This window comes from Piliocolobus tephrosceles, chromosome 15, assembly GCF_002776525.5.
Source record: "Piliocolobus tephrosceles isolate RC106 chromosome 15, ASM277652v3, whole genome shotgun sequence".
Lineage (NCBI taxonomy): Eukaryota > Metazoa > Chordata > Mammalia > Primates > Cercopithecidae > Piliocolobus > Piliocolobus tephrosceles.
This window is the reverse complement of record NC_045448.1, coordinates 73,488,143-73,512,899: the sequence shown is the minus strand read 5'-3', so window position 1 is coordinate 73,512,899 and position 24,757 is coordinate 73,488,143. Positions and strand designations below refer to the sequence as shown.

Sequence of the window (24,757 nt, the reverse complement as noted above, 5' to 3'; positions counted from 1 at the left end):
CCCTTCCCCACGAGGACACCTCCTCAGCCACAGCAAGAATCTGGGGCCCACCCCAGTTCCCTGGGCCTTATGGAGGGGTGGAGAAGAGAGCAAAGGAAAAGAGAAGATGGACAAATGGACAGACAGGCCCCAGACCACCAGACCCTCTCCTAGAAGACCCCATGTAAACCCATGGAGAAGTGAGGGAAGGGGCCAGCCCACCATCCCAGGCCAACGGATGCTGGTTCTCCTCCTCTTCATATGTTAGCATGACAGAGGAGGGACAGTACGGCAGGGCCCTGAAGCAGCTCAATGTCATTAGAGAATAGAGAGGAGACCCAGGAGCGGCGGTGTGGCCAGGTGCTGCCGGGCCAAAGCCAGCAGAGAGCCCTTTGAGGCTTTAAGTAGAGAAGTGGAGTGACCTGGCTGCAGAGTGGCCGGTGGAATGGACACAGCGAGGCTGTTGGGGAGATTGGGTGAGGGAGCCCCCGCGGCGGTCATGGTGAGGAAGATGGGGCCTGAGCCATGTGGTGGGGGTGGGGGTGGGGATGGGGATGGGGAAGGAGAGAAGTGAAGATTCAGGACTGCTCAGCTCTCCGTGAGGGTGGCAGAGAGAAGTAAGGGATGACCGTAGGTTCCTGGTGTAGGCAGCAGAGAAGGGGCCATTTCTGAGCTAAGGCACAGAGAAGGAAGAACAAACCCACAGGAAAGGGGGTGCATTCCAATTTCCAAGGCATCAGAGGCTCCTGGGAGATAACCAAGTGGACACCAAGAGATGAGGAATTGCTGGTCTGGAGCTCAGGAGACAGGTAGGGATGGGAAATGTGGATGTGTCTGTTATCCATGTCTAGGGAGCATCTGGAGCTGGAGGAGCAGAGATGGCCACTCAGGCGAAGGAGGTGGGGTGAGAAGAGGAGGACTGGAACGGAGCCCTGAGGAGCCCCACCTCCGAGGCCTGGGCAGAGACGAGGAAGCTCAGCCACAAGGGATGTGTCAGGGCTGAACTGCATCCTCCAGAAGTCATCTGTTGAAGTCCCAATGCCTCGTGCCTCAGAATGTGACTGTCTTTGGAGACAGGGTCTTTACAGAAGTAATTAAGTTAAAATGTGGTTATTAAGGTGGGCTCTCATCCAAACGAGAATCCAAAATGACTGATGTCCTTTTAAGAAGAGGAGATTGGGATGCAGCCATGCTAGAGGAAGAAGCTCCTGTGAAGACGAAGGCGCCGTCCACAGGCCAAGGAGAGAGGCTTCAGAAGAAACCCGTCCTGCCAACCCCTGACCTCGGGCTGGCAGCCTCCGGTGCTGGAAGGGAATACATTTTGGTTGTCGAAGCCACTCAGTCTGAGGTGCTTTGTCGTGGGGCCCCAGCACACCAAGGCAAGAGGCGAGGAAGGCAGGGAGGGCATGGTATTCCAGAGGACATCGGTGGGAGTGCTCCAGGTAGAAGGGGCTTCCACGTACCTCACTGAGGCGGGCAGGTGAAGGGAGACACGGACCAAGGCGGGCCCCATGGAGGACCCAGAGAGAAGGGCCTCAGTGGGATGTGGTCAGGGCAAAAGACAGATCTTCACAGGTCGAGAAATCAGTAGGACTCCCGTGGATGGCCGGCGTAGCTAATTCCTTCATGAAGTTTAGCTGATGGGCAGAAGTGGGGCATTGTGACATGGAGCTGAGGGGGTGCTTAGAAGGTGGACCCTCAGGCAAGAATCAGAAGAGACTGTCACAGAAAGAGGAAGAACAGCCTAGCAGTGAGCTGCTCCAGGCAGGGAGACTCTGAAGCCCAGGTTGGAGGTGGGGGTTAGGGGTGGGGTTCTCCTGGGCCAGAAGGAGAGAAAGTGGCGGGTGGTGACAGGAGGCAGGTGGAGAGGATGGGCTGGCCGCAGGCAGCGTGGGGTTGAGGGTAAGGAGCCCCCGCCCCTCCAGATCCACTCTGTGTCTGTCCACCTGCTCCGTCCCTGGAAGCTAAGGGCTGGCTGTCTGACTTCCACCACCAGGAGTCCCAGCAGGAAACTGGGGGATTGGAGGAGTAACACCGGGGGGGTTTTTCCCTCCTTGTCCCTCCTGCCATCTCTGGGCCTCTCTGCACCGAAGGTTACAGCTCCTACCTGGGGGCCCTCTCCAGCCAACTCCTCCAGATTCCAGTAGCTGCCGCTGGTCCTTCCTCTTCAGGCCTCAGGGCCATATGGGCTCCCCATTGTTACCAGCTCTGGGGTACTGCACCATCCCTGTGGGTTCCCCAAAATTTAATTGTTCCTGTAGTAAACTCTCCAAGTGATCTATTTGAAGGTACCATCTGACCAATGCAAAGGTGTCCCCTTCCAGGACTGTCTCTGAAGGCGGGAGTAAGGCCCTCTGCTCAGTCAGGGGGAAGAGAGGTTTGGAGGGAGGGCAGCAGAGGACTTTGCAACAGGGTGAGGCCTCAGCTGAGGCTGGGACCTGAAACATCGAGGGGCGCCATCCCGCACACCTGCCTGCTGTCCTCATGGACTCAACTGCACAGGCGGGTGGAGAAGCAGGTTCAAGCAGGGTTTCAATTCTGCCAGCCAGGTGCAACCAAGAAATAGTGGGACACGGGTGTGTCGGAAAGAGCAGAGGGGGCTGTGGCCTAGGGACCCCCACAAGGTGCCACACTGCTGCAGAGGGAAAGGAGCAAGCCAGCAAATGGGAAGAGCTCAGGGTTCGACGGGAAGACGTCTGAATGTGTGATTTGAGAGAAGGCCCCATTCTGGGCTCTGATCATCCCTGAGAGAGGGTGGTGAGGGGGAGATGAGGGAATGAGAGGCTGGGATGCTAGGTGGGTTGTCCATGCAGACCCCAAGATCTGGGGGACAGGAAGACTGTAAGCCGTAGCCACAGCTTTTAACAAATGAGGGGGCATGACCGGGCCACGCAGCCACAGACGGCACACGTGCACAGCCGCACACATGCACAGCCGAACGCCCACAGGCACCCACACAGTCACACTCACGCGCACGCCCACAGCCCTCCCAGACACTCCAAACACCCTCACATGCACTCACCCTCACACACACCCTAGACAGCAGATGGGGCGCTCGGGTAATTGGTTAAACCTGTTCCGATGTCTGGCTCCGCCTTGGCAGCGCCCGTCTGACAGGAAAGCTGGCTGGGCCTGCACCGCTCAGCCTGCTGGCCGCCCCTCCCCTCCTCTCCCCTTGCCTGCAGGGATGCCCTGGAGCGGCGCTATAGCAGAGGCCTGTGGGCCTTGGCCGGTTCCCTCTGGACAGAGCCTGGTTCACTTAGCCTGGGCGCCTTGATGCCTCCCGGGAAGCCGTCCCAGCACGTGTGAGGAGGAGTTGGTGCAAACCAAGTGCAGAGATGCTAGGAGCGTGAGCTGTACTGCTGCGAAGGCCGTGGGGATGAGTCCTGGAAAGTTCCACGGACAAGAGGATGTGCAAAGATCAGTCCCCGAAGGTGAGGGTGTGGATGAGGCCACCAGGGTTCAGAACAGGCCCCCTGAGCTCCCTCTACTTCAGCCGCGCACAATTTGGAGCTCCTACAGGTGTTCATGATACCTCAGCCCACGAGTTCTGCAGGCCCCAGGAGGCCAGCCCAGCTGAGGGGAGTGGCTGACCTGGGCCCCCTCGGGGAAGGCCTGGCCACGCAGTGCCTGCACGCGGAGGCCACCAGCAAGCTAGTGTCCGTGGGTCCTCACCCTCTGCAGGGCCCCTGCTCCCCAGGTGGGAGGAGCCGTTGGGGGAGGGAAGGGAGCAGCAGTCCTCGTCTTCTTCCCTTCTCGGCTGCATCTGTGTCTCTTCGAGAGAGACTTTGGTTTGTTCCCTGGAGAGGGCCCAAAAACTCCCAAATTAGCAAACCTGGCAAGCCCGCAGCTCAGAAAATAGTTCATCCTGATTCCATGTTTTTCAGGCTCACAGAAGCCTTTATTAATGAAGTCACAACACCAATATTTACCGTCTGCAGGGAGAGGCACAACATGGGGGGTGGATGGGAGTGCGGCAGGGACTCCCCGCCCCGCCCCCCGCAGGCCTGGCCTCAGGAGATTGGCAGGTTTCCTTGGATCCCTTCCAACCCTTTATTCGGATGACAGGGGGTGCTCTGCTGTGATCTTCCTGGACCCCCTCCCCGTACCAAGTGAGGCAGGATCTTGGAGAGGAACAGCTCACCCCTGTCTCTGTCCCCCACTGGGGCCAAAAGGATGACTCTTCCTCCCACCTTCCTTCCACACCTGGGCATGTGTGCTCCCAGAAGTGATCCCACCTGCTTGGCAGCGAGGGTCGCCGTGTGGGTTAATCTGGATTAGGACTTTCAAGACGCGCAGAATGTATTCCTGACTGATGGAGGGAGGGGGTGTTGGGATGGGACAAAGCCCTTTGGTTTCTAGCATTGACTGGACACAAGTGAGGTGGGCAGAGGCGGAGGGGAGACACTGAGAGTGCGAGTGGGATCTGGGTCTGTGCTCCCAGCAGAACGACCTTATGTGCTTGGATCCCTGCATGTGGCCCAGGCAGCAAGGCTGGGCCTCTGACATCTTTCCAGTTCAACATTGATCAAGCACCCAACATTCCAGGTGGGAAGAACAGCATGAGCGAAGGCACAGCACAGGGAAAACCTGTGGCTCCCTCAGGGACAGGGATGGGGACGCTGAAGCAAAGGGTACCAGGAGCAAGGCAAGAAGAGGGGCAGAGGGGCTCAGAAGGGGGTGACTCTGCCCTGTTTGGGTGCAAGGAAGAGAAATCTAGCTGCAGCATGGAGGGCCTCCTCTGAAGTGGGCCTCATCCTTGACATTCACAGAAATCTCCCTAGAGGAGCAGGGCCCAGGCCAGGCCAGTGGCAGGAGCTGGACAGGGGGGCAGCGGGGGGGCTGCACTAGGGAGGTGTGGTTGGGAAGCCAGTCTAGACTCAACCCACCAGATGGGAATGGATGGGGCTGGGGAAGAGGAGAGGAAGCTTGAGGAAGATTCCCAGGTTTCCTGTAGCTTGGGAAACTGTGTACATGGCTAATGCTTTTTGCCGAGGTGGGTCATCCTGGAGAAGCACAGATGGGGAGGTGAGTCCTGCTGTGGATGGATTGGCTTTGAGGTGCTGAGGGGCAGGGGGTGGACCAGGCAGCTGGCTTGATGGGTCTGCAGCTCAGCAGAGGTCAGCTAAAGACACAGACCAGGGAGCCAAAGAGAAGTCCTGGAAGTGGATGTGAGCCCCCGAGGCAGAGGGCACAATGAGGAGGCAGGGAGAGCAAGGACTGACCTGGGTGTGGCCAGAGGTGACAAGGCATGGATGACACTGAATGAGCTCAGGCTGGAGGAGTCGTCAGAGCTACCGAAATGAAGGCAGAGCAGGGTGGGAGAATCCAGGAGGGCATGGCCAACAGATCGGGGAGCAGGTGAACCCAGACAGGAAGTGGTTGAGTTTGGCCACAAGGGAGTGGCCAGTGACTGTAGTTGGTGACTGTCAGCACCAGCAGAATGGTGGCATGGAGGCCAAAGAGCAGAGGTTTCATGAGCACATGGCGGGTGAAGAAGAAAGAGGGGTCTGGATGTCGTAAGGGAAAGACTTAGGAATGCAGATATGCTTGTCAGGAAACCTTCATCCTGACAAGTGGGACAAACAGAAGGGCGGGTGAACATAAGAGCTCAGCAGGTCCCAGCACGTTGCTCTTTCTTGGGCTGAGGAGGCCCTGAGTCACTGGGGACTGGATGCAGGCTCAGCCTTAAGCCCTGTCTCTGCAGTCTTAACCTGCCCAGGGGTTCTCCCAGGACAGGTGAGCATCCTGGTGGGCCCACGACTTCGGTCTGGAACCGTCAGCCTTTGTGAGTGGTGTTCCCTCCCCCAGACCCCAATCCTCCCCTTTCCTCTGGTTTCTCCTCAACTGGAGAAGCCACCAGAGTCTCTAGGCAGAGGGAAGCACTCTCTGTCTCCCACTGAATTACCTGGGCCTGATTCCCACCCCTCAATATGTTAAGAAAGACCTGGGCCTGTCCTCCCTCAAGATACAGCATGGCCCTTCCCTATGTCTAGCCTGTTTCTCTTGCTGTGGAGCTGGAGGTAGAGACCAGGGTCTCCCAACAAAAGAGAGGAGTTAATGAATTACCCTTGCCCCCCTCCACCAGTACCCCACCCGGGCTCCCAGGCCCTGAACGCATTTGCTCTACCAGCCCCCACTGGCCCTCAGAGCCAGAATCTACCACCCCAGGCTCTGGGGCTGGAGCTGGATGCCCGTGTCATTAAGAGAGAGACTTTTATTATTCCCATAGGGAAGGGAGACACTGGGGATCACTAAACTACAGTGGTGCCTGGAAAATAAATTAAAACAGAAACGCAGATTGGAGACACGGAGAGCAACTGGGAGGCTGCAGTGGCGGGCGGGCCCGCCCAGGCAGGCAGGCTCTCCGAGGAGAAGGCCAAGTGGTCCCAGGCCTCAGCCAGCCCATTGCTTGTCCCTCTGTCAATGGCAGCCCCGGACTTCAAGCCCTGTGGGGCCATGACTCCAGGCCTCCCCGAAGCCTGGCCAGGGAGTGGCCAGAGTCCAGCTTGGGCCCACGCAGGGGCCTGGCCAGCAGCAAGCAGCACTCTGCCCTCGTGGGTTTGTGGTTGCCCACCCTAGTCATTGGAGGTGACATCGATGTCCTCCCCATTGGCCTGCTTCGTGGCGATGCGCCACCGGTTGATGTGATGGGAGCCCTTCTTCTTCTGCTCGGACTCAGGCCCTTCCTCCTCCAGCTTCTGCCGTTTGTACTTTGTCCTCCGGTTCTGGAACCACACCTTCACCTGGGCCAGGGAGGGAGGGGCACGGATGAGAAACTCAGGAGGCCCCCAGAGCAGCCACTGGGGCCTCAACACTCAGGCCGAGCTGAGAGCCTGATGGGAAGGCCAAGGCTACATAGGGTTAGGGCCCCCAGGTCGGGGTCCCCTCTGGCCAGCTGCCCCCATGGGTCTAACATTCACAGAAGGGGATGGCGGGGCAGGAAGAGGACACAGTGGGCCAGAGAGAAGGATGTTTTTCCTGTTCCTCTCAAACAAAGGGTCACAGAGCTGCTGCGCATCCCAGCTCCTCTAGCCCCAGCAAAGCCAAGCCAAGGTGGAGGAGCGCAGGCTCTGGAAGCCGGCAGACCTGGGACTCCACGAGTTTCTAGGGGAGAGATCATAATCGCTCCTTCACAGAGTGGATGTGAGTAGTAAATGAGGGAGCCTATGACCCACTGCGTGGGTTCCCATGAGCTCCCACAGGGCCTAAAGTGGACACCACCCCATGGGCCAGCCCCATGCTCTTTCCCATACACAGGCAGAGTGGGCATGGTTTCATAACCAGGGGTGGTGTTTATACCAAGAGCAGTGCCTGGACAGCCAGACTACCCCTGGGGGCACAGAACCCACTGCTAGAGACTCCAACCTCACACACTGTGTGGTCTCCTTCTTCAGGGGAGGCTTTCTTAGCAACCTCATGTAGCTCTCTCCCACCCCTCATCAGAAGTGGAGCTGTAGAGGCTGGAGCTGGGCGGGTGGGGGGCCTTGTCCCTCAGGTGCCAGCTCCTCAGGGTAGTGAGGCCTCATTCTCCTTGGACAGACAAGGACAGGGAGGAGGCGGGTCTGAGGGCAGTGTTCTGCCCTTCACGGGCAGCTCTAGACCTTCTGTCCCCACAGCACTGGCTCCTGCAGCCCATCCAGATGTGGGAACAGGTCACACAAGGAACAGTCAGGAGAAGCCCAGGGGACAGAAGCGAGCTCCACTTTGAACCCAGGGAGCCCCCTCTTCTGTGTCTGGCAGTGAGAGCCCTGGCAAGGTACGGGGTGGGGTTCAAACAGAACCTGGACAGCCATCCTCCATGTTGGAGGAGGCATGAGGCAGAGGACAGGGCTATGGTTCTAAGCCATCTCCTCCAGGAAGCCTCTCTTCCCTCCTCCTCCGGTATCTGTTCAGTGTCCAGGACACAGCCCTTCATGTCCTCTCATGTATAATCTGGGAGGCTTGTCCTGGCTCCTGGCCTGGCCTTAGTGCTTGTGGGCTGTGGAGAAAGCCTTCATCTGTCAACTCTCCCTGACTCCGTGGTTCTTTACTTGGCTTTGCAGAGTCAGGCCAGATCCACACCGTCTTCAGTGTTGGCAGGAGGATCCTGGATACTGATTCTCAGCTAAGTCCCTTCCCCCTCGGGGCTTCAGTCCTTCATGCATAGAAGAAATGTTCTGGGGACTCTTGCAGCACCAGGGCACCTCCTGGATTCTTGCTCCAGAGGGCCCCTGGGGGAGGAGGTGCAGAGGGCAGGCTCCAAGGCCCGGACGGTTTCCAGGAAATGACAGCACATTCAAAAGCAAGTAGGTGTGGCCAACTGCAGCTGTGCAGACGGTGCTGCGTGGCAGAGTTGCGGGTGAGGAATGGTGGGTAGCCTCTTAGTTTTGGCAGCAGCAATGATGCTAAGGGGAGATCCTTGAACCCTGGGCAGGGCTGAGGGCAGGCCTCAGAAAGACTGCTAGGTCCAGGCCCTGCTCCTAGAGAACTGGGTAAAGCACAGGCCTTAGCCACAAGGCCAAGCAGTGCATCCAGAGGCAGACCTGGCCCCTGTGCCCTGCAGATGGTTTCATGCCCAGGAGGTGCTTCCCCTACACCCTTCCCAGGCAGTCCTCTCTGTCCCACCTACCCCAGGACCTCCCCTCACAGTCTCTTCTTGCCAGGACTTCCACTGTGCCATCCGCTCTGGTTTGAGAGCACTGATTTTAGAGCACTGGCACGGGGATGGGGGTAGCTGGCACTGAGTGCTTGCAGAGCAGCCAGCCAGGGGCTGGAAAGCTGGCCCAGGAAGGGTTGGTGCCCAGCCTCGATGGATGGAGTGAGGGCAAGGGGATTCTCCCCTCATTTCCAAACCCATACCCTGCATATCTCACGTAGGCCGGCTGTGGAGGATGGCAGAGGCTCTGGGCACAGGCTGCCGGACTCCAAGCCCACCTATCTGTGGGCGCAGGGCCACCTGGACCCTGGGTGGTTCTCAGCACAACCATTTGGCAGCAGCCTGGCCCCTGCCCCCCACCCTGGAGCCTGCTGTGACTGTGCCAGCCAGTGGGCGGGTGAGCTCACCCTGCCTCCTGCGCGTGACTCAGGGCCGGATGCAGGGCCGGGGCGTCATTCCTGAGAAGCCCAAGTGGGCTGGCCGAAGGTGACCGTCAGGTAATGCAGGCAGTACCAGGGACCAAGGGCCCTTTTCTGTACCTTCCTCCTTCCACACGCATTTCCAAGTGTCCTTCAGGAAGGAGACTGACGGTCACATTGGCCTGTAGTGGGATGGGCCCAGCATGCTGCCCTTGTCTAGCAACACTGGCTCAAAGAAGGAAAGCTTTGGATGGCGACTTCAGGCACAGGATAGGCCAGAGGCAGCTTCCTAGGGCACCCAAGTGAAAGGTGATTCTGCGTATTTTCTCCATGAAAAATACTGGGGTCAAGTAGGCATCTCTCTAGACGCAGGGACATAAACCCTCTCCCTGTGCAGCCTGGCCATCTTCCGGAGAACAGCCTTGGGCTGAGTGTCCAGATGCTGTTGACAAAGACTGCAATAACAGGGTGGTGCTTATGACTTCATAGCATTAGTGGAAACGCCAGGATGCACAGGGCTGGCACGGTGTGATCATAACCATAGAAAAACAAAATCTACACACGGGGAAAAAAGACTAGAAGGAAATGTACCCAAAGTGTGGGTGATGTTTCTTTCTTCTTTCTACTTTTCTGAATTTTCCTTAATAGATTATTAATAATGGTAGTTATTTTTTACTTGGTAAAAGAAAAGGAACTGGGCTCTGAGGGTATTAGGAGATGAGAGTGACATTTCATGACCTCTCCAACCTACAGGCAACTCTGGATCCTCCAGACCCCCTTCCCTAGAGAACACAGGCCCTGGAAAGGAGCTGGATCATACGGTGTGGCTTGGAGGCTGGATCTGTCCTGCACATGCCTCCCCATCCCCAACACAAACACACTACTCACCTCTCTCTAAGCCCCAAGGTACAGTTGGAATGTTGGCTGGAGGACCCCTTGCCCACTCTGACCTCTCTACTGTAGCAAGAGGTCCCTTGTGGTCTCCCAAGTCCTCACTTCACTGAACGTCTCAGTTTCTCAGAGGCCAGATCCTTCCAAAAGTCTCTGTTCTCCTGAGTTACCTAACCTGGAATACTCTCCTTAGCCTTCAAGACACTGACCTGATGTTCCTTGATGGGCCTGCCCTATCACCTGCCTGTAGTTCCTTAGTACCTCTTCCCAGTTTCAGTAACAGTGACTCCCACTGTGCACTAATTTACTTATTTACATCTGTCTCCTCACCAGACTATGAGACTGGAGAACCAAAGTGGTATGTTAGTCCCAGTGCCCTGCCCAGAGGACATGTTCCATGTATAGTCATCTGGCTGGACAGGCCTATGCTCTAGGCAAGAGGTACCTGGGCCAGACCTGGAAAACAGGAGAAAATGAATAGAAGAGGGGCAGAATTCTAATCAGCAAAGGGTTCGAGAAGTGCTCAATGATAGAGAGACAGGATCTTTTTCTTAGTTTTGTGGACACTTTTGCAAGAGGGCCAGTTTTTAATATTCCACATGGTAAATTGGATTGGCCACTTTTAGGGGAAGTTGGAGGAGGGAGACCTACTGCTGGGTGGAAGAAGGGTTGGCTTGAGTCAGGCAGAATGAAGAAGGTGAAACTGCTATGGATGAATGAATCAATTTGCTAGAGGATTGATCAATGTATGCATTAATGAATGAAGACATGCATGCAAGAACAAAGGGGAAAATGAACTAACAAACAAGCAAACTACAGCTCCAGCCAATATTTCAGAACGAATCAGACTTTACTTTGGAATAATCTATTTTGAATGAACGAGGTCTGGATGCCTTCTTTTTCACCACTCCTGCAAATGGAAAGGTCTGTGGCTCCAGGCCCCTGCACACTTTCAGGTGAGTAAGTGTCCTGTTGTCAAAGATTTCAAATATCCCAGAATGGACAGGAGCCTGGAGACATCAATCAAGTCGCCCTTCAGCCTACTCTCTTCCCTGGGGACCCATTTCCTATCATTTGATCATGTGGGCTGTTCCCATTCTCGAAGTCAAGCCCAATGCCATGCTAAGTTCAACCTTCACCCCAGTAAGCTGAGGTCACCTCCAGCTCCTCACCAACCATAACCATAATCTCCCTAAGCCTCCCTGTCTCCTCCTCTTTCAGCCCAGCCTGGACCCTTCCTTTCTCTCTCTCAGGGAGACATCATAAAATTTACCTCAGGACATGTCCCCAGTCCCAGCTCCTCACAGAACCACTCTAATCTCCTTTATCTCCCCCTCATCCTCCCACACAGGACTCCTAGAACATGAGATGCAGAAGTTCTTGAAGAAAAGCCAAGACTTAGACAAGAGATATGGACACACCGTGAGCTAGGAACAAATGTCTCTTGATTTCTTCCTAAAATTCAGGTCACTTGGATATCCCCCTCTTATCCATCCCTCTAAGGGCAGAACATTCCAGAGCAGGAAAGGACCCTCCAAATCCTCCTTTCCATGCCTCTGAGGGGAAAAAGCCATAGGCAGGTGACTGTAACTCCTGCCTCCCAAGATCTCCCTGCCTTGGACTCCAAGATGGTGGCTGGTCTTGACAGCTCCTGCTCTATCTTCATCTGCCTGCCTCAAACCCTCCCCTTCTTTCCCTCCAACGTAGGATCCTAAGCATCCCCCCAAGCCTTCCAGGTCTGAGGCCTCCCAGAGCCATCTTCTCAAGCATTTCTATCCTGATACCCCTCAGCCCACAGCTGTGACCTCAAGGGGACCCTAGTCATTCATCCTGTGCATGCTTCACAAGTGTGCAAGCTTGGCACTTAGCCTTCATCACTCAGTGAGCAATCTTCAGAGCCACAGACCACGTTTCTGTACCCTTTGCCCTCACTGCTCAGCTAAACTCTAACCCAGACAAGGTCAAGAAACACCTGCTGATCTCTTCAGAGCAGAAGGAGTAGCTGGAAACACTGACCAGTTGATCAGCCTGGAGCAACCAGGTGCTTTCTCTCACTCCCCCTAAAACTAACTTACCCCTACCCCCGACACACACAAACACACACTGAAGCATGCAAGCTGCACTCCATGTCATGTGACTGCCTAATGGCATCCAGTGTGTACCTATGCTGTCATCTGACCTTTGGGCATCAATCACATGAAGCCCGCTGGTGCCCCACATGGTGGGCAGGCACATGTTGCACACACCCATTACACACACTTATTAAACTTGAGCCTCTGCAATGACCCAGGCCCAGGTCTGCCCAACCAGCCACCAGGACTGAAGCTTAGACTGGTACCTTCTTGGTCATACTACAGGGTGGCACCGAAGCAGTGAGGAACAAGTCATTAGAACCTGAAGGGAGAACTAGCCCTTGCCCAGGGCTCTTCCCTCACCTGCTAGATTGAGGCACTGGCTATCCCAGCACAAATACCCCCTCTCCCACTAAACATATATAGTCACCCAGTTTGCCCACGTCCCAGCACCCGGCTGAAGTTTTGGGAGTGCACCGACCTCTGAGCTCTGGATTAAGAGCTCACACACTTACTGATCTGAGTAACCCTCCGAGAAGTTTAATCCACAAACTGGTATATGCATAATTTAAATCAACAATCAGCTGTGAAAGTACAAGGGAAAAATAGAAGGAGAGGGACAGGGAGGGAGCAGTGACAGCAGAGAGCAAGGGGAATGATTGATAAAGTTAGTGTGTATTTGTATGGGCAAAGAGAAATGTGCTCATTAATTCAATACATGTTTATTGAGCATCTACTCCATCCCGGGCACTGAGCTGGGCCCTGTGAGAAATAGACAGGCTTGGCCTCTGCCTCCCAGAGCCAGGATGCTCAGGCCTGTTACTCATCATGATCACCCTAAGAACTGTTTTTAAACTTTTTCCTGCACCCTATCCTGGACTTCCTAAGAGAATCTCCTGGGTGAGGCCCAGAAATCTGTATTTTAAGATCTCCCTGAGAGATGCATGCTGCTGGTCTACAGATTGATGTTTGGACATGGCAGATAATTAAGTAATAACAACAAAGTTTGATGTAAATCATGATAGGCAGGGGTTGTGGTGAGCTCTGAGAATGTGGAGGAGGGAGTATACAGAAACACAGAGAAGTAGAATGTAGAGGAGCCACAGAAACTCAGGGCTAGAAAAAACCCTGGAATTTGTGTCATTCAATCTCACAGTTACAGAAACCGAGGCCCAGACCCAGAGAGAAGACAAAGCCAGAGCTAACAAGATAATAGATAACCATTACCAGACATATGGATATACTGTTTGTCAGTTGCTAAATAGCTCGATGAAGTTTGAGATGAACGGTGGACACACGGAAGGTAAAGTAGATGACAAAGATAATGAACAAATGGGTAAATAGTTCTTATTGTTAGGAAGAACATATAATTAATAGAAAATCGGAAATATAAATTAGCCAGTTTTGGGGAGGCAGTTTAATGAGAGCAGACAGAAGTAGATGGCTAGATGTAAAACAGCCACGGGGAGGGACAGATTAGAGAGCTCTGAGAGACAGATACAGATATTAACGGTAGAAATGCATGGCAGGGGGGTTGATGGGGGTGACTGATGCCTGACAAATAGCTGATAGCTGGAAATGACAGGTAAGCTTGCCTGGTAAGTACCAAGAGGTGGATAGAGAAGTAGTTAATTATATAGCCTGGCTCTAAATGATAAGTTATGAGGGCAACAGAAAGACAGTGTTGATGATGGAAACTGCATAAGGCAGGAAAAACACTGGACTAAGAGGACACCCAGGTTTGGATCTTCTTATGCTTCTAATCCAACCTACTACCTTAAAGGGACGGGGGACGGGGGTTAATATTATTTGAGCTCATATGAGGTAACTTTAGTCATTAAACAACCTATTTTCTCGATGAGGAAACCAGAGCTCAGAGAGGTTAAGTGACTTGCCCAGGGTTACACAGTAAGTTAGCAGGGAGGCAGGTATTTAAAATGGTGTTTGCCCACCTGGGAAGCTCTGCCCAATCCATCTCTCCATCTCCGGGTCTTCACCTGGAAGGACAGGCTGCCACGGGAGGTTCCTCAGGCTAAAACCTCCCCTCATTCTTTCTGTTGTACCATATGCAAAAAGCAGCTCATTTACAGATGGGAAGAAGATTAACTCTAAGTTTTGATAGTTAATGAAGCTGGATACATTTATGTTATTCTATCTGGTTTCATTTTAAATATATGTTTGAAATGTCTCATAATAAAAATGAAAGAAACAATCAGTCCGTTTACTAACTGGCATTGTTAGGAGCAAATATTGACAGGCATCTAGGTTCAGTTTGAAAGAGAGTTAATTAAAAATGCTCTCACTGAGCTAAAAAATTGAAAGTTTAAAAGCAATGACATTATTTCAACAAGTGTTAATCTGTGGGTGGTAGGATTAAAAACCATTTTTGTTTTCTTACACTTCTGCAATTAAAATTTAATAAATATTACTTTTTAAATGAGGTTAATTATAAACACCATTCTTAAACTAACACCTTGTTTCAAACAATAATTTTAAAACACTGACCGGAGGGAAAAGGGAGTGTTATTTTATTAACTTATATTTTAAAAACATATCTTTCTTTGAAACGTTTTTAAAATTAACTCTTGTTTTGTAAGCTTTTCCCCTGCAGTTAGAACAGCCCAGCAAGCATGTCTGAAAACGCACGGGTCCTGCCTCCGACCCATGAGCGATTTGTAGATTGTTAAGTGGGGCATCAGACAGATATGACAATAGATGCCAATAATGCCACCAAAGGAGGAGAGGGTGAGGTCCGCCGAAGAAAGCTGGGGATGAAGTTTGGGTCTAGGCTCCCTCACTAAGCCCCCTTCCTACTTTGGCTGCTAAAGGGAGGCTCCGGCTGCCCCCCATGCCGGGCATCTTCTCACTGCCCGGGATTTGGGAGGGGACGATGGTGTAGTAGGGGCGAGACCACGAGAAAAAGGGCAGCGGAAGGTGAAAAGTCAGCCGGGAGGTAGCTGGGGGACCGTGGAGCCGGCCTCTCGCAACTCTGGGAGCCAGCAGGCACGCAAGGCCCATCCAGAGACTGAAATCCAGCTCCAGGGCAGCAGCTAGGCTGAGGGTCGCTGAGCCCCACTCCAACACGTCGAACCCGGGTGGACCAGGAGCTTATGCAGTGATCCCCAGGCAGCATTTATTCATGGCAAAGTCTACTTACAATGAACCCAAATCCACCTCCCTATAACTTTCATCTAATTCTTTAATTTTTTCCCTTAAATTAATGATCATTTACAAAAACACTACACGGTAATTGTTAATTTCACTCAGTTCAAGCCCAGACGCCGTTGGGGTTTATTCCTTCTCCCATTCGACAGCGTTTCCAGTGATTCAGAGCAGCCCCTGCGTACCCGGGGTCTATTTCCCACCATGCCCAGGCCCCTCAAATGCTCTGCGCGCGCACACCGTGGCTTCCACAGCCCTACCAGACGGCCTGGGCCGGATCAGAGGAACCCTCGGGCCCCAAGCAGGAGCTGGCCCCTCCCTGGCTAAGCCCCTCTGTTGGTAGTCTGAGGACACCTGAGCTTTCTCCCCAGACCCTCCCTTGGCTGGTGGACAGCCAAGGCCCCGCCAGTTTTGCCCAGGAACAGCAGCAAGGCCAGTGCGGACTGGCTCCCCGCAGGACTATGAGCGCCCCGGCATAGTGGCGGGAAAAGGGCTGCAGTAATGCCAGGGCTGGGGCCAGCTCCAGTGGCCTCGGTGCTGCCTGCGCTGCCCTCTCCCCAAGCGACCCGCTTCCTCCAGAGAACCTGGTCCCTCTGTGAGGAGCTTTGGGAGCCGGGCTCGGGATGCAGTTTGCATTTACTCTGCCTCCTGCTAGGTCCTTAGCGCTGGACAAAAGTCCTGCGGCCTCAGCAGGCTGCACGCAGTCTCCAGGAAGGGGCTCTAAAGACAGGCTTGACTGCAGCGCCGCGAGGAATGGGGGCCTTTTGGAACCCAGCGGTGCTGGGCTGGGGTGGGCTCAGGGCCTCTCCTGCACCCGCGCACCCTCATCTCGACCCTGGCTCCGGGCGCAGGGCAGGCCGCGACCGGGGGTGATTACCTGCGTCTCGGAAAGGCTGAGACTGCCGGCCAGCTGCTTCCGCTCGGCGCCCACCACGTAGTGGTTCTTCTCGAAGGCGCGCTCCAGCCGCAGCAGCTGCGAGGGCGAGAAGGCCGTACGGATCCGCTTGGGCTTGCGTGCGAAGGGGCCGTGCAGAAGCAGCCCGTCCTGGGGCACGTCGCTGGCTGCGGCCCCGCCGCCGACGGCAACACACGCAGGTACAGACAGAGAGAAGGGGCGCCGTGAGCCGGGGCCCGGCAGAGCCCAGCCTCCCGCCCTGCTCCCACGCGCCCTGCCCTCTCCATTCCTTGACACGCACACACACGCCATTTCTCCCTTTGCCCTTTTGCCGCCCGCTCCCTAAGTCCACTCCCCTCCTCGACACCTCCCCACACTAGAGAGCCACTCCGCGGGGGTACGCGGGGAATAACAGCACTCCAGATCCCTCTGTTAGGCCAAGAGATGGGTCCAGGCCGGACAAGGCGCCGACTAGCCCAAATCCACAATGCCTGGGGCAGCGGAAGAGGCCAAAGGGTGGCGAAGAAAAGTCCCTTGGCGCTCTTTCTCCGCCCTTTCCCAGAGGTGCTGCCCTGGCCGCCAGTCCCAACGATTTGCTTTTAGTTAACTGGTCGCAAAGCATCTCCCTCCAAGAGGACCCAGGGTAGAGGCAGGGCCGGGGGTCAGGAAGGTGATAAGGGGAACAGCGGGGTGCCAGGCACCCCTTTGCCAAACACAGATTCAAGAACTAGCAGGTACCCAAGGAGCAATCCCTTCACACCTGCTTGCACTAGTCTTGCGGCTGAATGCTCAGGCTACTAGCTCATTAAAAACTCCTGCCAGCAGGCTCTAGCTCTGTCTTGCAGAGGGTATAAATAGGCCAGTGGCTAGGTCAGTGGTCCAGGCAGCACCTGCAAGTGGAAAGTCAGGCTCCTTCTCCCCCTTTCTCCACTTCTCTCTCCACCAGGCCTTGGCTGTCCAGAGACCCAGCCTCTAGAGTAAGCCCCCAAACCCCTACCCCAACACACACACTGGAGACTCCAAGTACTGTCTGGTGGGAAAAGCTTCATCCCTGCTTCATCCCTGAATAGTCCCTTGCTAAAGAAACATGTGTATAAATATCTAGATGTCATCTTTCTCTCTAATATATATAGATATAGATATATTGGTTTCTGCATGGGCGTGTGTAAATATATGTTCCAGCCTCCCTACTGTCTTTTTTTCCCATCTACTGTATAGGATTTTTAGAGTGTGACTGTCCCTTAGCAAATGTTGGCCAGCATAGGGACTCAGCTCCCACATGCAGGAGGAAGGGATAACACTGGACTGGATGAAGCTGGGGTAGGGGAGATGGGGTCAGAAACTATCAATGCCAAAACAAGCCTCTACCCACAGCCCCTGTCTCAATGAACCCCCCACCCCCACCCTGGCCACTAGGCCCTCACACAATCTCTGGCTTGGTTGCACATGCTAACAAGACTCAAAACAGGCCCTGACAAAATCACCCATGGATTCTCATGCAAGGGCACATAACAGCCTCCTGACGCACCAACAACACAGAACCCTAGATGGAATATTTTGACAGAATTAGCTCTTGGGACTGACTGATCCAATTAATTTCTTCAGAGATAGCTACTGGTTGGACTTGATTTGACCTGTTGTTTTGCTCTAAGACAATCACCTGGATAATTCAGTTAACATCTTCCATCTCTGGAAACATCTATGTAAGTGAAGCAAAAGTACATAATTGAGATGCTGTAGCTAAAACTCTCCAGGTAACTGTGTTGGTGGAACTTGCCTGACCTTACTTACTCCAAGTCTCTGGGCTGTGGATACCTAAACAGGCAAAGTTCTTGCTGGAGTTTTCTGTGGAAAAGAGTTGCTAGGATTGTGGGGTAGTGCCTGGGAGGGGTCAGTCAATAACCTCCAGTCATCTTATCAATTTCAACTGATTGGATCTGTGCGGCCACAAAAATGGTGGGACCACATCACAGGGAGATGGGTGAGGGACACCCCATTTGGTTATTCAAGTGGGGGCAGATCTAGGGCCCTCGGATCCGACTGAAGGAAGAGAAGTTTCACTTGGGATAGTGGAATAGACAGATGGTCAGGGAAGGTGGTCTGGCAGAGATGAGGAAAGAGCAGAAAAATATGGAGCCTGCTCCAGGTGGGGAATAAGGAAGATTAAAGTCTCTGGGGGTGGGGCCAAGTGAGGTAGGCCAGGGAAAGGTGGGTGGAAAGCAAATGCTTCTTGTTGACGTTAATAACTTGCCTTAACAACATTGTTATGAACCTGGGTGAAGTCCCAGTAGTGGTTTCCTCTGGACAAATGAACCAGAGAGGGAGAGAGAACGCCTAGCTCATCCCAGCATTGGCAGGGTTTGGCCTCAGCTGCTGGGCTGGCCCAGGTTGGTCAGAAGTGAGGCTGCAGTGTGGGAAGCCCAGTAAGTGTGTGTGAATAGGATGCAGAGGTGTGAAGGGCAGTGTGGGGCTGAGGAAGCAGGTTTGTAGTCTGCCCCACTGTCTGTCACTTAGTGACTATTTTGCGATTCTGTGGTATATGTCAGTCACCTGAGTGGTGGAGTGCTCTGTGTTTGTCTTTATAAACCCAGATGAGAGGATGAAGGCAACAAGCTTCTGTCCCAACATATATGCCCCTTTGCCTCAAGTCTGGTTATTTTAGGGGGATGCTAGGTTGCTTTGGGTCTACCTTACTGAGAAAATGGCCCCAGGTCATTGTCATGTCCAGTTGTGGTAGATAGCATGTCTCCTAAAGGGTATATTTACATGCAAGTGCAAAAACACAGGGGTCCTTCTAACCCCATCACAGAGAAGCAGGAGACTGCAGGATGAGTCAAGATGCTAAGTGATGACAGGTTATTTAATTCCAAAAGAATAAGGACATTTCCCGGTTAGAAAGAGGATGTTCAGTACAACACCAAACATCCTGAGAAACAGATCAATTGCTACATGTTTCTGCAAAGACAAGGGTGATGCCTTAGGTGCACAAGTACCTGTACCCACCCCCACCCCCCGACCTGTGGGAAGGAGGCCTGAACCACCCCTATCAAGGGTTCAGTTTCCCTTGCCTGGACCACAAGGGCAGAACAAACTTGGGGCTGGAGTGCGGCCTGTTTGGAGGCAGTAATTCCGGGCTGTGAGAACGGGCTGTCAGTTTCGGACTAGGATAGTTAGCAAAGTGGAAAGGGACTGGTATGGCCTTCCCTGGAGCTAGGGAAATGAATACCCCTCTCCCCCCACCCCCGGCCTCCCTACCCCTCCGATTTTTCTACAGTCACTCTTTTAGGGCCCCTTCAAGGCAATGGCTGGGAACTAGCACTGGGGACTCCCAGGAATGAGGAGGCTTGAGGTAGGAGCTGGGCATCCGAAGCACCCGGGGTCCGAACTGCAGTATTCGAGCTGCAGTGTTCGCTGGAGAGGCCGCCGCCGGCCAGGGGCTTGGGGCCGGACGGCTGGGCGGAGGGCCCTAGGGCTAGGAGAAGGAGAGGTAGGACAGGCGGCGGAGACAACCTCATTCTCCGTCCTCCTGCCAGAACAAAGGCGACCTTGGAAGCTCCGGCCCATTGTCGTTGCGGGTCCCGGGGCGCTGGGTCTCTACACCCCCCTCCCGGCGTTGCTCCTAGACCCAGAAAGTTCCTGATCTCGGGGAAACAGTACCGAAATGCGGCCCACTCCTGGTCTTCGCCGGCTCCTCCCCTTAGGGCCTCGCGAGCGGCCCCGACCTTCGGGGTCCGGGACGATTCCGCATTCGCTTTTCCCCTTCCACCGCCTCGGTTAGCGGAGACGCCGCTTCCCTGCGCGCCGGGACCGCGCCGCCCGAGCGCTGCGCACAGAGCGCAGACATGTTCCTTTTCGTTCGTGTGGGGTTTCGTTTGTTGCATTAAAACGGGGCTGAAATGAGCATCGCGGAGACCCGGTTCTCTAGAAAACGCGGCGCCGGAGGGCCCGAGACGGCTCGGCTCCTAGCCCCGAGGCCTGGCAGGGACTGGAGGGCGTGGAGCCGCCGGGGAGCGCGTCCGTCTGCAGCGGCGACGATGGACCGCGAAGCCACAGCGCTTCAGGGTTCGAAAAGTGCTTCAGTACCCAACGGATTTCCGGGTCCGAAAATGCAGCCACACTTGGCTCCATCTCCGCGTCCAGACTCGGTTCTTGAGAGAAAAATTCAACTGTTTGTGCAACTCGATAACGTACCCGCTGGGACTGATGGCTCAGGAAGCGGCGGCAATTTCCAGGAGGGTTTTGCGAAGGATTTATCCGCCTCGCCTCGCCTGTCTGGAGACGCTCAGAGCTGGAGCTGGATTTTTCTCTAGGCGCCCCCGGCCCTCGGCGCCCGGAGGCGGGAACCGCGGTGTGGAGGGCGTCAGGGGCTGGATTCGAAGCCGAGGGTGCGGCTCAGGATGCTGCCTCCGGACAAGCTGAACTCCTGGAGGCCACAGGACTTAGGAGCGGCCCCGCCCTCTCCTCCGAACCCCTAACCCTCCATCAGCCTCCAACCCGCCAGCCCCTCGGCCGCGGCGGCCCGCCGGTGGGCTCACACACCGCCCCTACTACAACTCGGCCCTTGGGCGCCAGGTTTTGAGACCCAGGCTTCGGATCGAGCCCACGGAGGACCAAGGTAGATTGCTCAATTTTGAAGACATCCTCATGTTATCGGTAAACATTTATTTTTAAGTGGCAGAAACTCTTGCCCAAGGCAGATGACATTGTAGGCATTTTTGTTTTTTTCGGATTTGGATTTGGGCAAGTCTTTGAAATCTTCAAAGAGGAGACAAGGCTGCCCACAACAATTCTTATTCTAGTAATTACATTCTCTGGTTTTGTGGCATCTGCCAAGTCAGGATCTATTGGCCAGGTGGGACTGAAAAAATTGCCTGACAAATCAGGACCCGGGAAAGCGGTTTTCTGTGAAAGTCAGTGTCAAGAGATAATTTTCATTTTATTATCTAAATAACTGTGCCAAACATCTACTTGACTGTAGACCTAGACTACTGACCGTCACATTAGCTCCCGGAGCCGAAGCTCCAGCCATGTCCCTTTCATTTGTTTCTCTAAAAGCCGGGTTACCTAGCTCTGGGCCATAGACTCTTCTCACAAGGCTGAGGTCTGGTCTACACTAACAAAATAAAACTGTAAACTAAAGTGATGACTGTACAAATCAAGGCCACTCTTTAAAATAAAATTTAGAAAAAGAAAAAAAAAAGAAAAGAAAAACTCCAACAAATTTCAAGGAAGAAAACGAACTCCAACAAATGCAACTCTCTTTTCTCCGGGAAAGACAAATAATTGAAACGTGTGTGTGTGTGTGTGTGTGTGTGTGTGTGTAAGGCCAGTGGAGGATCTTTATTAGCAAGCCGATTGCTGGGTGCAAACTCCGGGGTTCGGACGGGCTACGACCTTAAAAGCCCTCTGCCCCCGCCCCCTGCCCGGGAAAACTGTCCTCGGTACTCCAGCAGCCGGGTAGGCTCCCTCCCAAAGGCGACGAGCAACGGCGCAAGCCAGTTTGCTTACTGCAAACCTTCCCCACCTTGGGTAGGAGAGGCACGTGTGACTTCGAGAAGTCGGGCCAAGGTTGCTGAGAAATATCCCAAGACAGCCAGGCCCTCCACGCTGAACATTAACTCTACGACTCGCCCTCCCTGCTGCCCTTGCTTCCCACAGAACTGGAGCACGCGGATGGACTTTCCCCGGCCCTGACGCGCCAGCGAAGGCTGAAGTCTAGGAGGTGGTGGTGGACGTGCGAGCGATGCGTGGTGCCAGGTCAAGCCGGGTGGATGGAGAGCGGGAGCAGTTGTACTCTGGGCTAAGACTGGCTCAGCCGGGAGAGAGAATTGGGCAGGCCGTGGCGAGGGCCAGTAGAGGCTCCGACAACGCGCCTGGGCTTGCGTCCGAACTGGTGTATTTTCTAGAAAAGCCTGGAGGTCTCCACCTGCTTTCCTGGGAGGGAGACCAACGCGGCAGAGGCGCGGGTAGAGCCCGCACGGCTGTTCCCTGCTTGGGAATCTACCTCCGCGGACCTGCAGCCTTCCCGGCAGTAACTTCTGAACGGCCCCGCGCGCCCCCGAGCCTCCCCCGCATCGCCGCAGCGCGGGCGCCGGCCGGCCGCCTCGGCGGGCACTCACCCTGGAAGCGGTGGCCGAAGAAGCGGTTCCGCAGGACCCAGGGGTAGAAATGGAGAGGGTCCCGGTGCTGGGCGCCGAAGAAGGAGTGCGGGGGCTGCAGCGGGGAGGCGCCCAGCTGGTGCGCCGGATGCACGGTCAGCGCGGGGTGGTTCATGGCCTCGGGGAACACGAGCTCTGGCCCACCGTAGAGCGAGCGGCCCGCGCCCGCGGCGGCCGCGGCAGGGAAGCCACTCACGAAGGCCGCCTCGGCCGCGCTGGGGTGAGGGTAGTTGAGCGCCGTGGGCCGGAGCGGTTCCTCAGAGGCGGCCGCCGCCAGGAGATGGGAGCCCGCGCCCCCGCCGCCAGTGCCCCCGCCGGTGCCGCCGTCCTTGGCCACCAAGGACTCTATGGTAAAGCCGCGCTTGGCCGCGGGCTGGAACATGGTCGCAGCCGCGGGAGCTGTGCTAGGCAGCCGGGCTCTGGGGAGCGCTCCGCGTCCTGGCGCCGCCGCCGTGCGGGGTGTGCACCCAGCCAGGCACATGCACACCCGCCCGCACCCCTCACCTCCCACGCCCGCCCGCTTGCGCTCGGCCCCCGCGGGCGAGCCAGGCGCGGAGCGGCGAGGGGTGTGTGAGCGAGCGAGCGCGGGGTCCTGCCACAGCGTACAGCCAGGCGCGGCGGCAGCTGCGGCGGAGCGGGCAGCTCCAGGCGCCCGCACAGGCGCGGGCTCCGTGCGAGGCTGCGAGCTGCCGGTAAGGCCCGAGGGCTGAGCCCGGCTCCCTCCTTTCGGAGTCCCGCTGGGACCGACCCCAGCCCCCGGTGTCCCCGCACTGCCCTGCCCGGCCCCAGCAGCCCAGCGCTGCGAGGCGCGAGTTAGCGGGCACCTGCCCCGCGCTCGCCCATTGGCCGCCGCTCACCTGCCCCAAGGTGGGGGGCGGGGCGGGGCGGGGCGAGGGACTGCGGGTGGGGAGGGAGCCCGCAGTCGGAGGCAAAAGCCGGACTGGAGCCTTCGCGGGGAGATCCAGGCCTCCTCCTCCCCTCGCCACTGGCTTCTCCTCGCGACTCCGCCCTTTAGCTGAGTCTGGTGGCCGCTGCCGCCGTCTCAACCCACGCGGGAGCCGAGGAAGGCGTCCGAAGGGCCTGGGGGTAAACTCCAACCCCCGCCTCTCCGGTGTGTAGCTCAGCCTAACTCTCCCATGCGTCCTGGGATATCGTTTCAGTTCTCAGAGAACTTGGATCCGAGAGGAGGGTGGATGTTTGGGGTCCAACATATTGGTTTTCCCGAAAACCAGCTTTTTGCTCCCCTGCTCTCCGGGACTCTCCCACTCACCCACTATCGGCCTCCTGGGCCGCGGTCTGAAGCTGCGGCCTTGTTCCTGGGGTTTCGCGTTTTCTGGATGTCACGGGGGACAGCTCTGGAAAGGGGACGCTCACTGCCTTCACAGGGGGCCAGACGGGGCACTGCGCGGAAGAAGCCGCCGAAGCGGTCCCACTGCAACCCTCCAGCTGTTCGCGGGGCTGGAAGCAGCTCTTGTGCCCAGCCACGGCGCCGCGACCGGCTCGGACCAGGACGGCGGGCCTCGGCACTGGGCGATCCACCTCCTCGCCTTCTCTGAGGCTCGGGGGGCTCAAGTGGTGGGCCGGACCAGGCCAGGGCCTCGGAGACACTGTGGCTTAAATTGAAGCTGTCCAAGTAGCCGCAGCCCATCCCAAGAGAACACGCCGGCCGTCAGGACACGCAGAGGCAGCCTGACCTTCCTCGATCTTCACCTTCCACCTGCAACCGCGGAACCGCGGACGACTCTGCTCCGGCCAGTTTTTCCGTGTTGCGGACGAATTCCTTGGGGGCAGTTCTCACGACTGGCCGTGAGAGCCGGAACTCCGCAAACTTTCCCACCCCGACCTTCCAGGCCGCAGAAAGGCGGTGCTCCGAGGCCTAGGAGGGCGCGGGCAGCGGTGGGGAGGCTGGGACCTGGACCTTCCCAGTGCACTGTGGAGAGGGAGCCTCAGAGAGTTCCGCTTCCTCGCCGCTGCCGGGGTCCATCCTAGCGGCCTGAGCGCCGCCCAGGCGCGCATATCCAGGCTGGGCCTCCTGACGCCCCAAGGCCACTGGGTCCACGCGCCACGCAACTCTGCGGGGACTCCAGGCCGGGTCTTGGCAGCGGCCCGCCTGAGCGCCAGGAGCCGTGGTTTGGAGAGCGCTCCGGGCGCCCCGGCCGCCACAAAGCGGGTTAAAGTCTATTTTCCACTCGACTGCTCCGAAAAGCCCCCGCGCGCCGACGCCGTTCCGGCCCCCTTGGACGAGGTGGGGAGGGGCGGCCAGGGGCGGGGAGGCGAGGCAGCCGCACCCAGCACTCCTCCGCGTCCTGGGAACCTTGGGGCCTGGCACGGCGGAGACACCGCAGAGGCGCCTTCGGAAGGAATGATGGAATCAGTGGGGAGCGTGGGTGTCTTCTTTCGCTGGCCTCTCCGGAGATTTCCGGCTTTCTGTGATGGTCTTTTCCTCTCGTTTCTGTCTCAGGCTCTTTATTTTCCCCCTCTCCTGCCTCCCGGCTCCCCTCCCTCCCGACTTTTCCTCCTCTGATTTCTTCCCCCTCCTGCTT

The 24,757-nt window shown here is 56.1% G+C and overlaps 1 protein-coding gene across 2 annotated transcripts; it reads right to left on the bottom strand.

Annotated features, from left to right (window-relative positions):
• Positions 1–6,178: 6,178 nt before the first annotated feature.
• On the bottom strand, positions 6,179–23,067 carry EMX1 (empty spiracles homeobox 1). Of its 2 annotated transcripts, none has more exons than XM_023224109.2 (3): positions 22,176–23,067; positions 16,039–16,223; positions 6,179–6,725 (listed from the first exon to the last, which is right to left on the bottom strand). In XM_023224109.2, the coding sequence occupies exons 1-3, from the start codon at positions 22,693–22,695 to the stop codon at positions 6,558–6,560; spliced, it is 873 nt and encodes a 290-aa protein (XP_023079877.1). In that variant the 5' UTR covers positions 22,696–23,067; the 3' UTR covers positions 6,179–6,557. The 2 variants fall into 2 exon arrangements, with proteins under 2 accessions (XP_023079877.1, XP_023079878.2); XM_023224110.2 differs by having other exon boundaries at positions 6,558–6,725; positions 16,039–16,219; positions 22,172–22,596.
• Between the last annotated feature and the right edge of the window lie 1,690 nt (positions 23,068–24,757).

What these genes read in the sequence shown, in the direction of transcription:
- EMX1 (XM_023224109.2), bottom strand. Translation starts at nt 22,695, where the DNA reads ATGTGCCTGGCTGGGTGCACACCCCGCACGGCGGCGGCGCCAGGACGC. An exon ending in CTTCGGCCACCGCTTCCAGG is followed by an intron (nt 16,224 to 22,175) that starts GTGAGTGCCCGC and finishes GCGGGGCCGCAG; the next exon opens with CCAGCGACGTGCCCCAGGAC. An exon ending in TCAGCCTTTCCGAGACGCAG is followed by an intron (nt 6,726 to 16,038) that starts GTAATCACCCCC and finishes TCCCTGGCCCAG; the next exon opens with GTGAAGGTGTGGTTCCAGAA.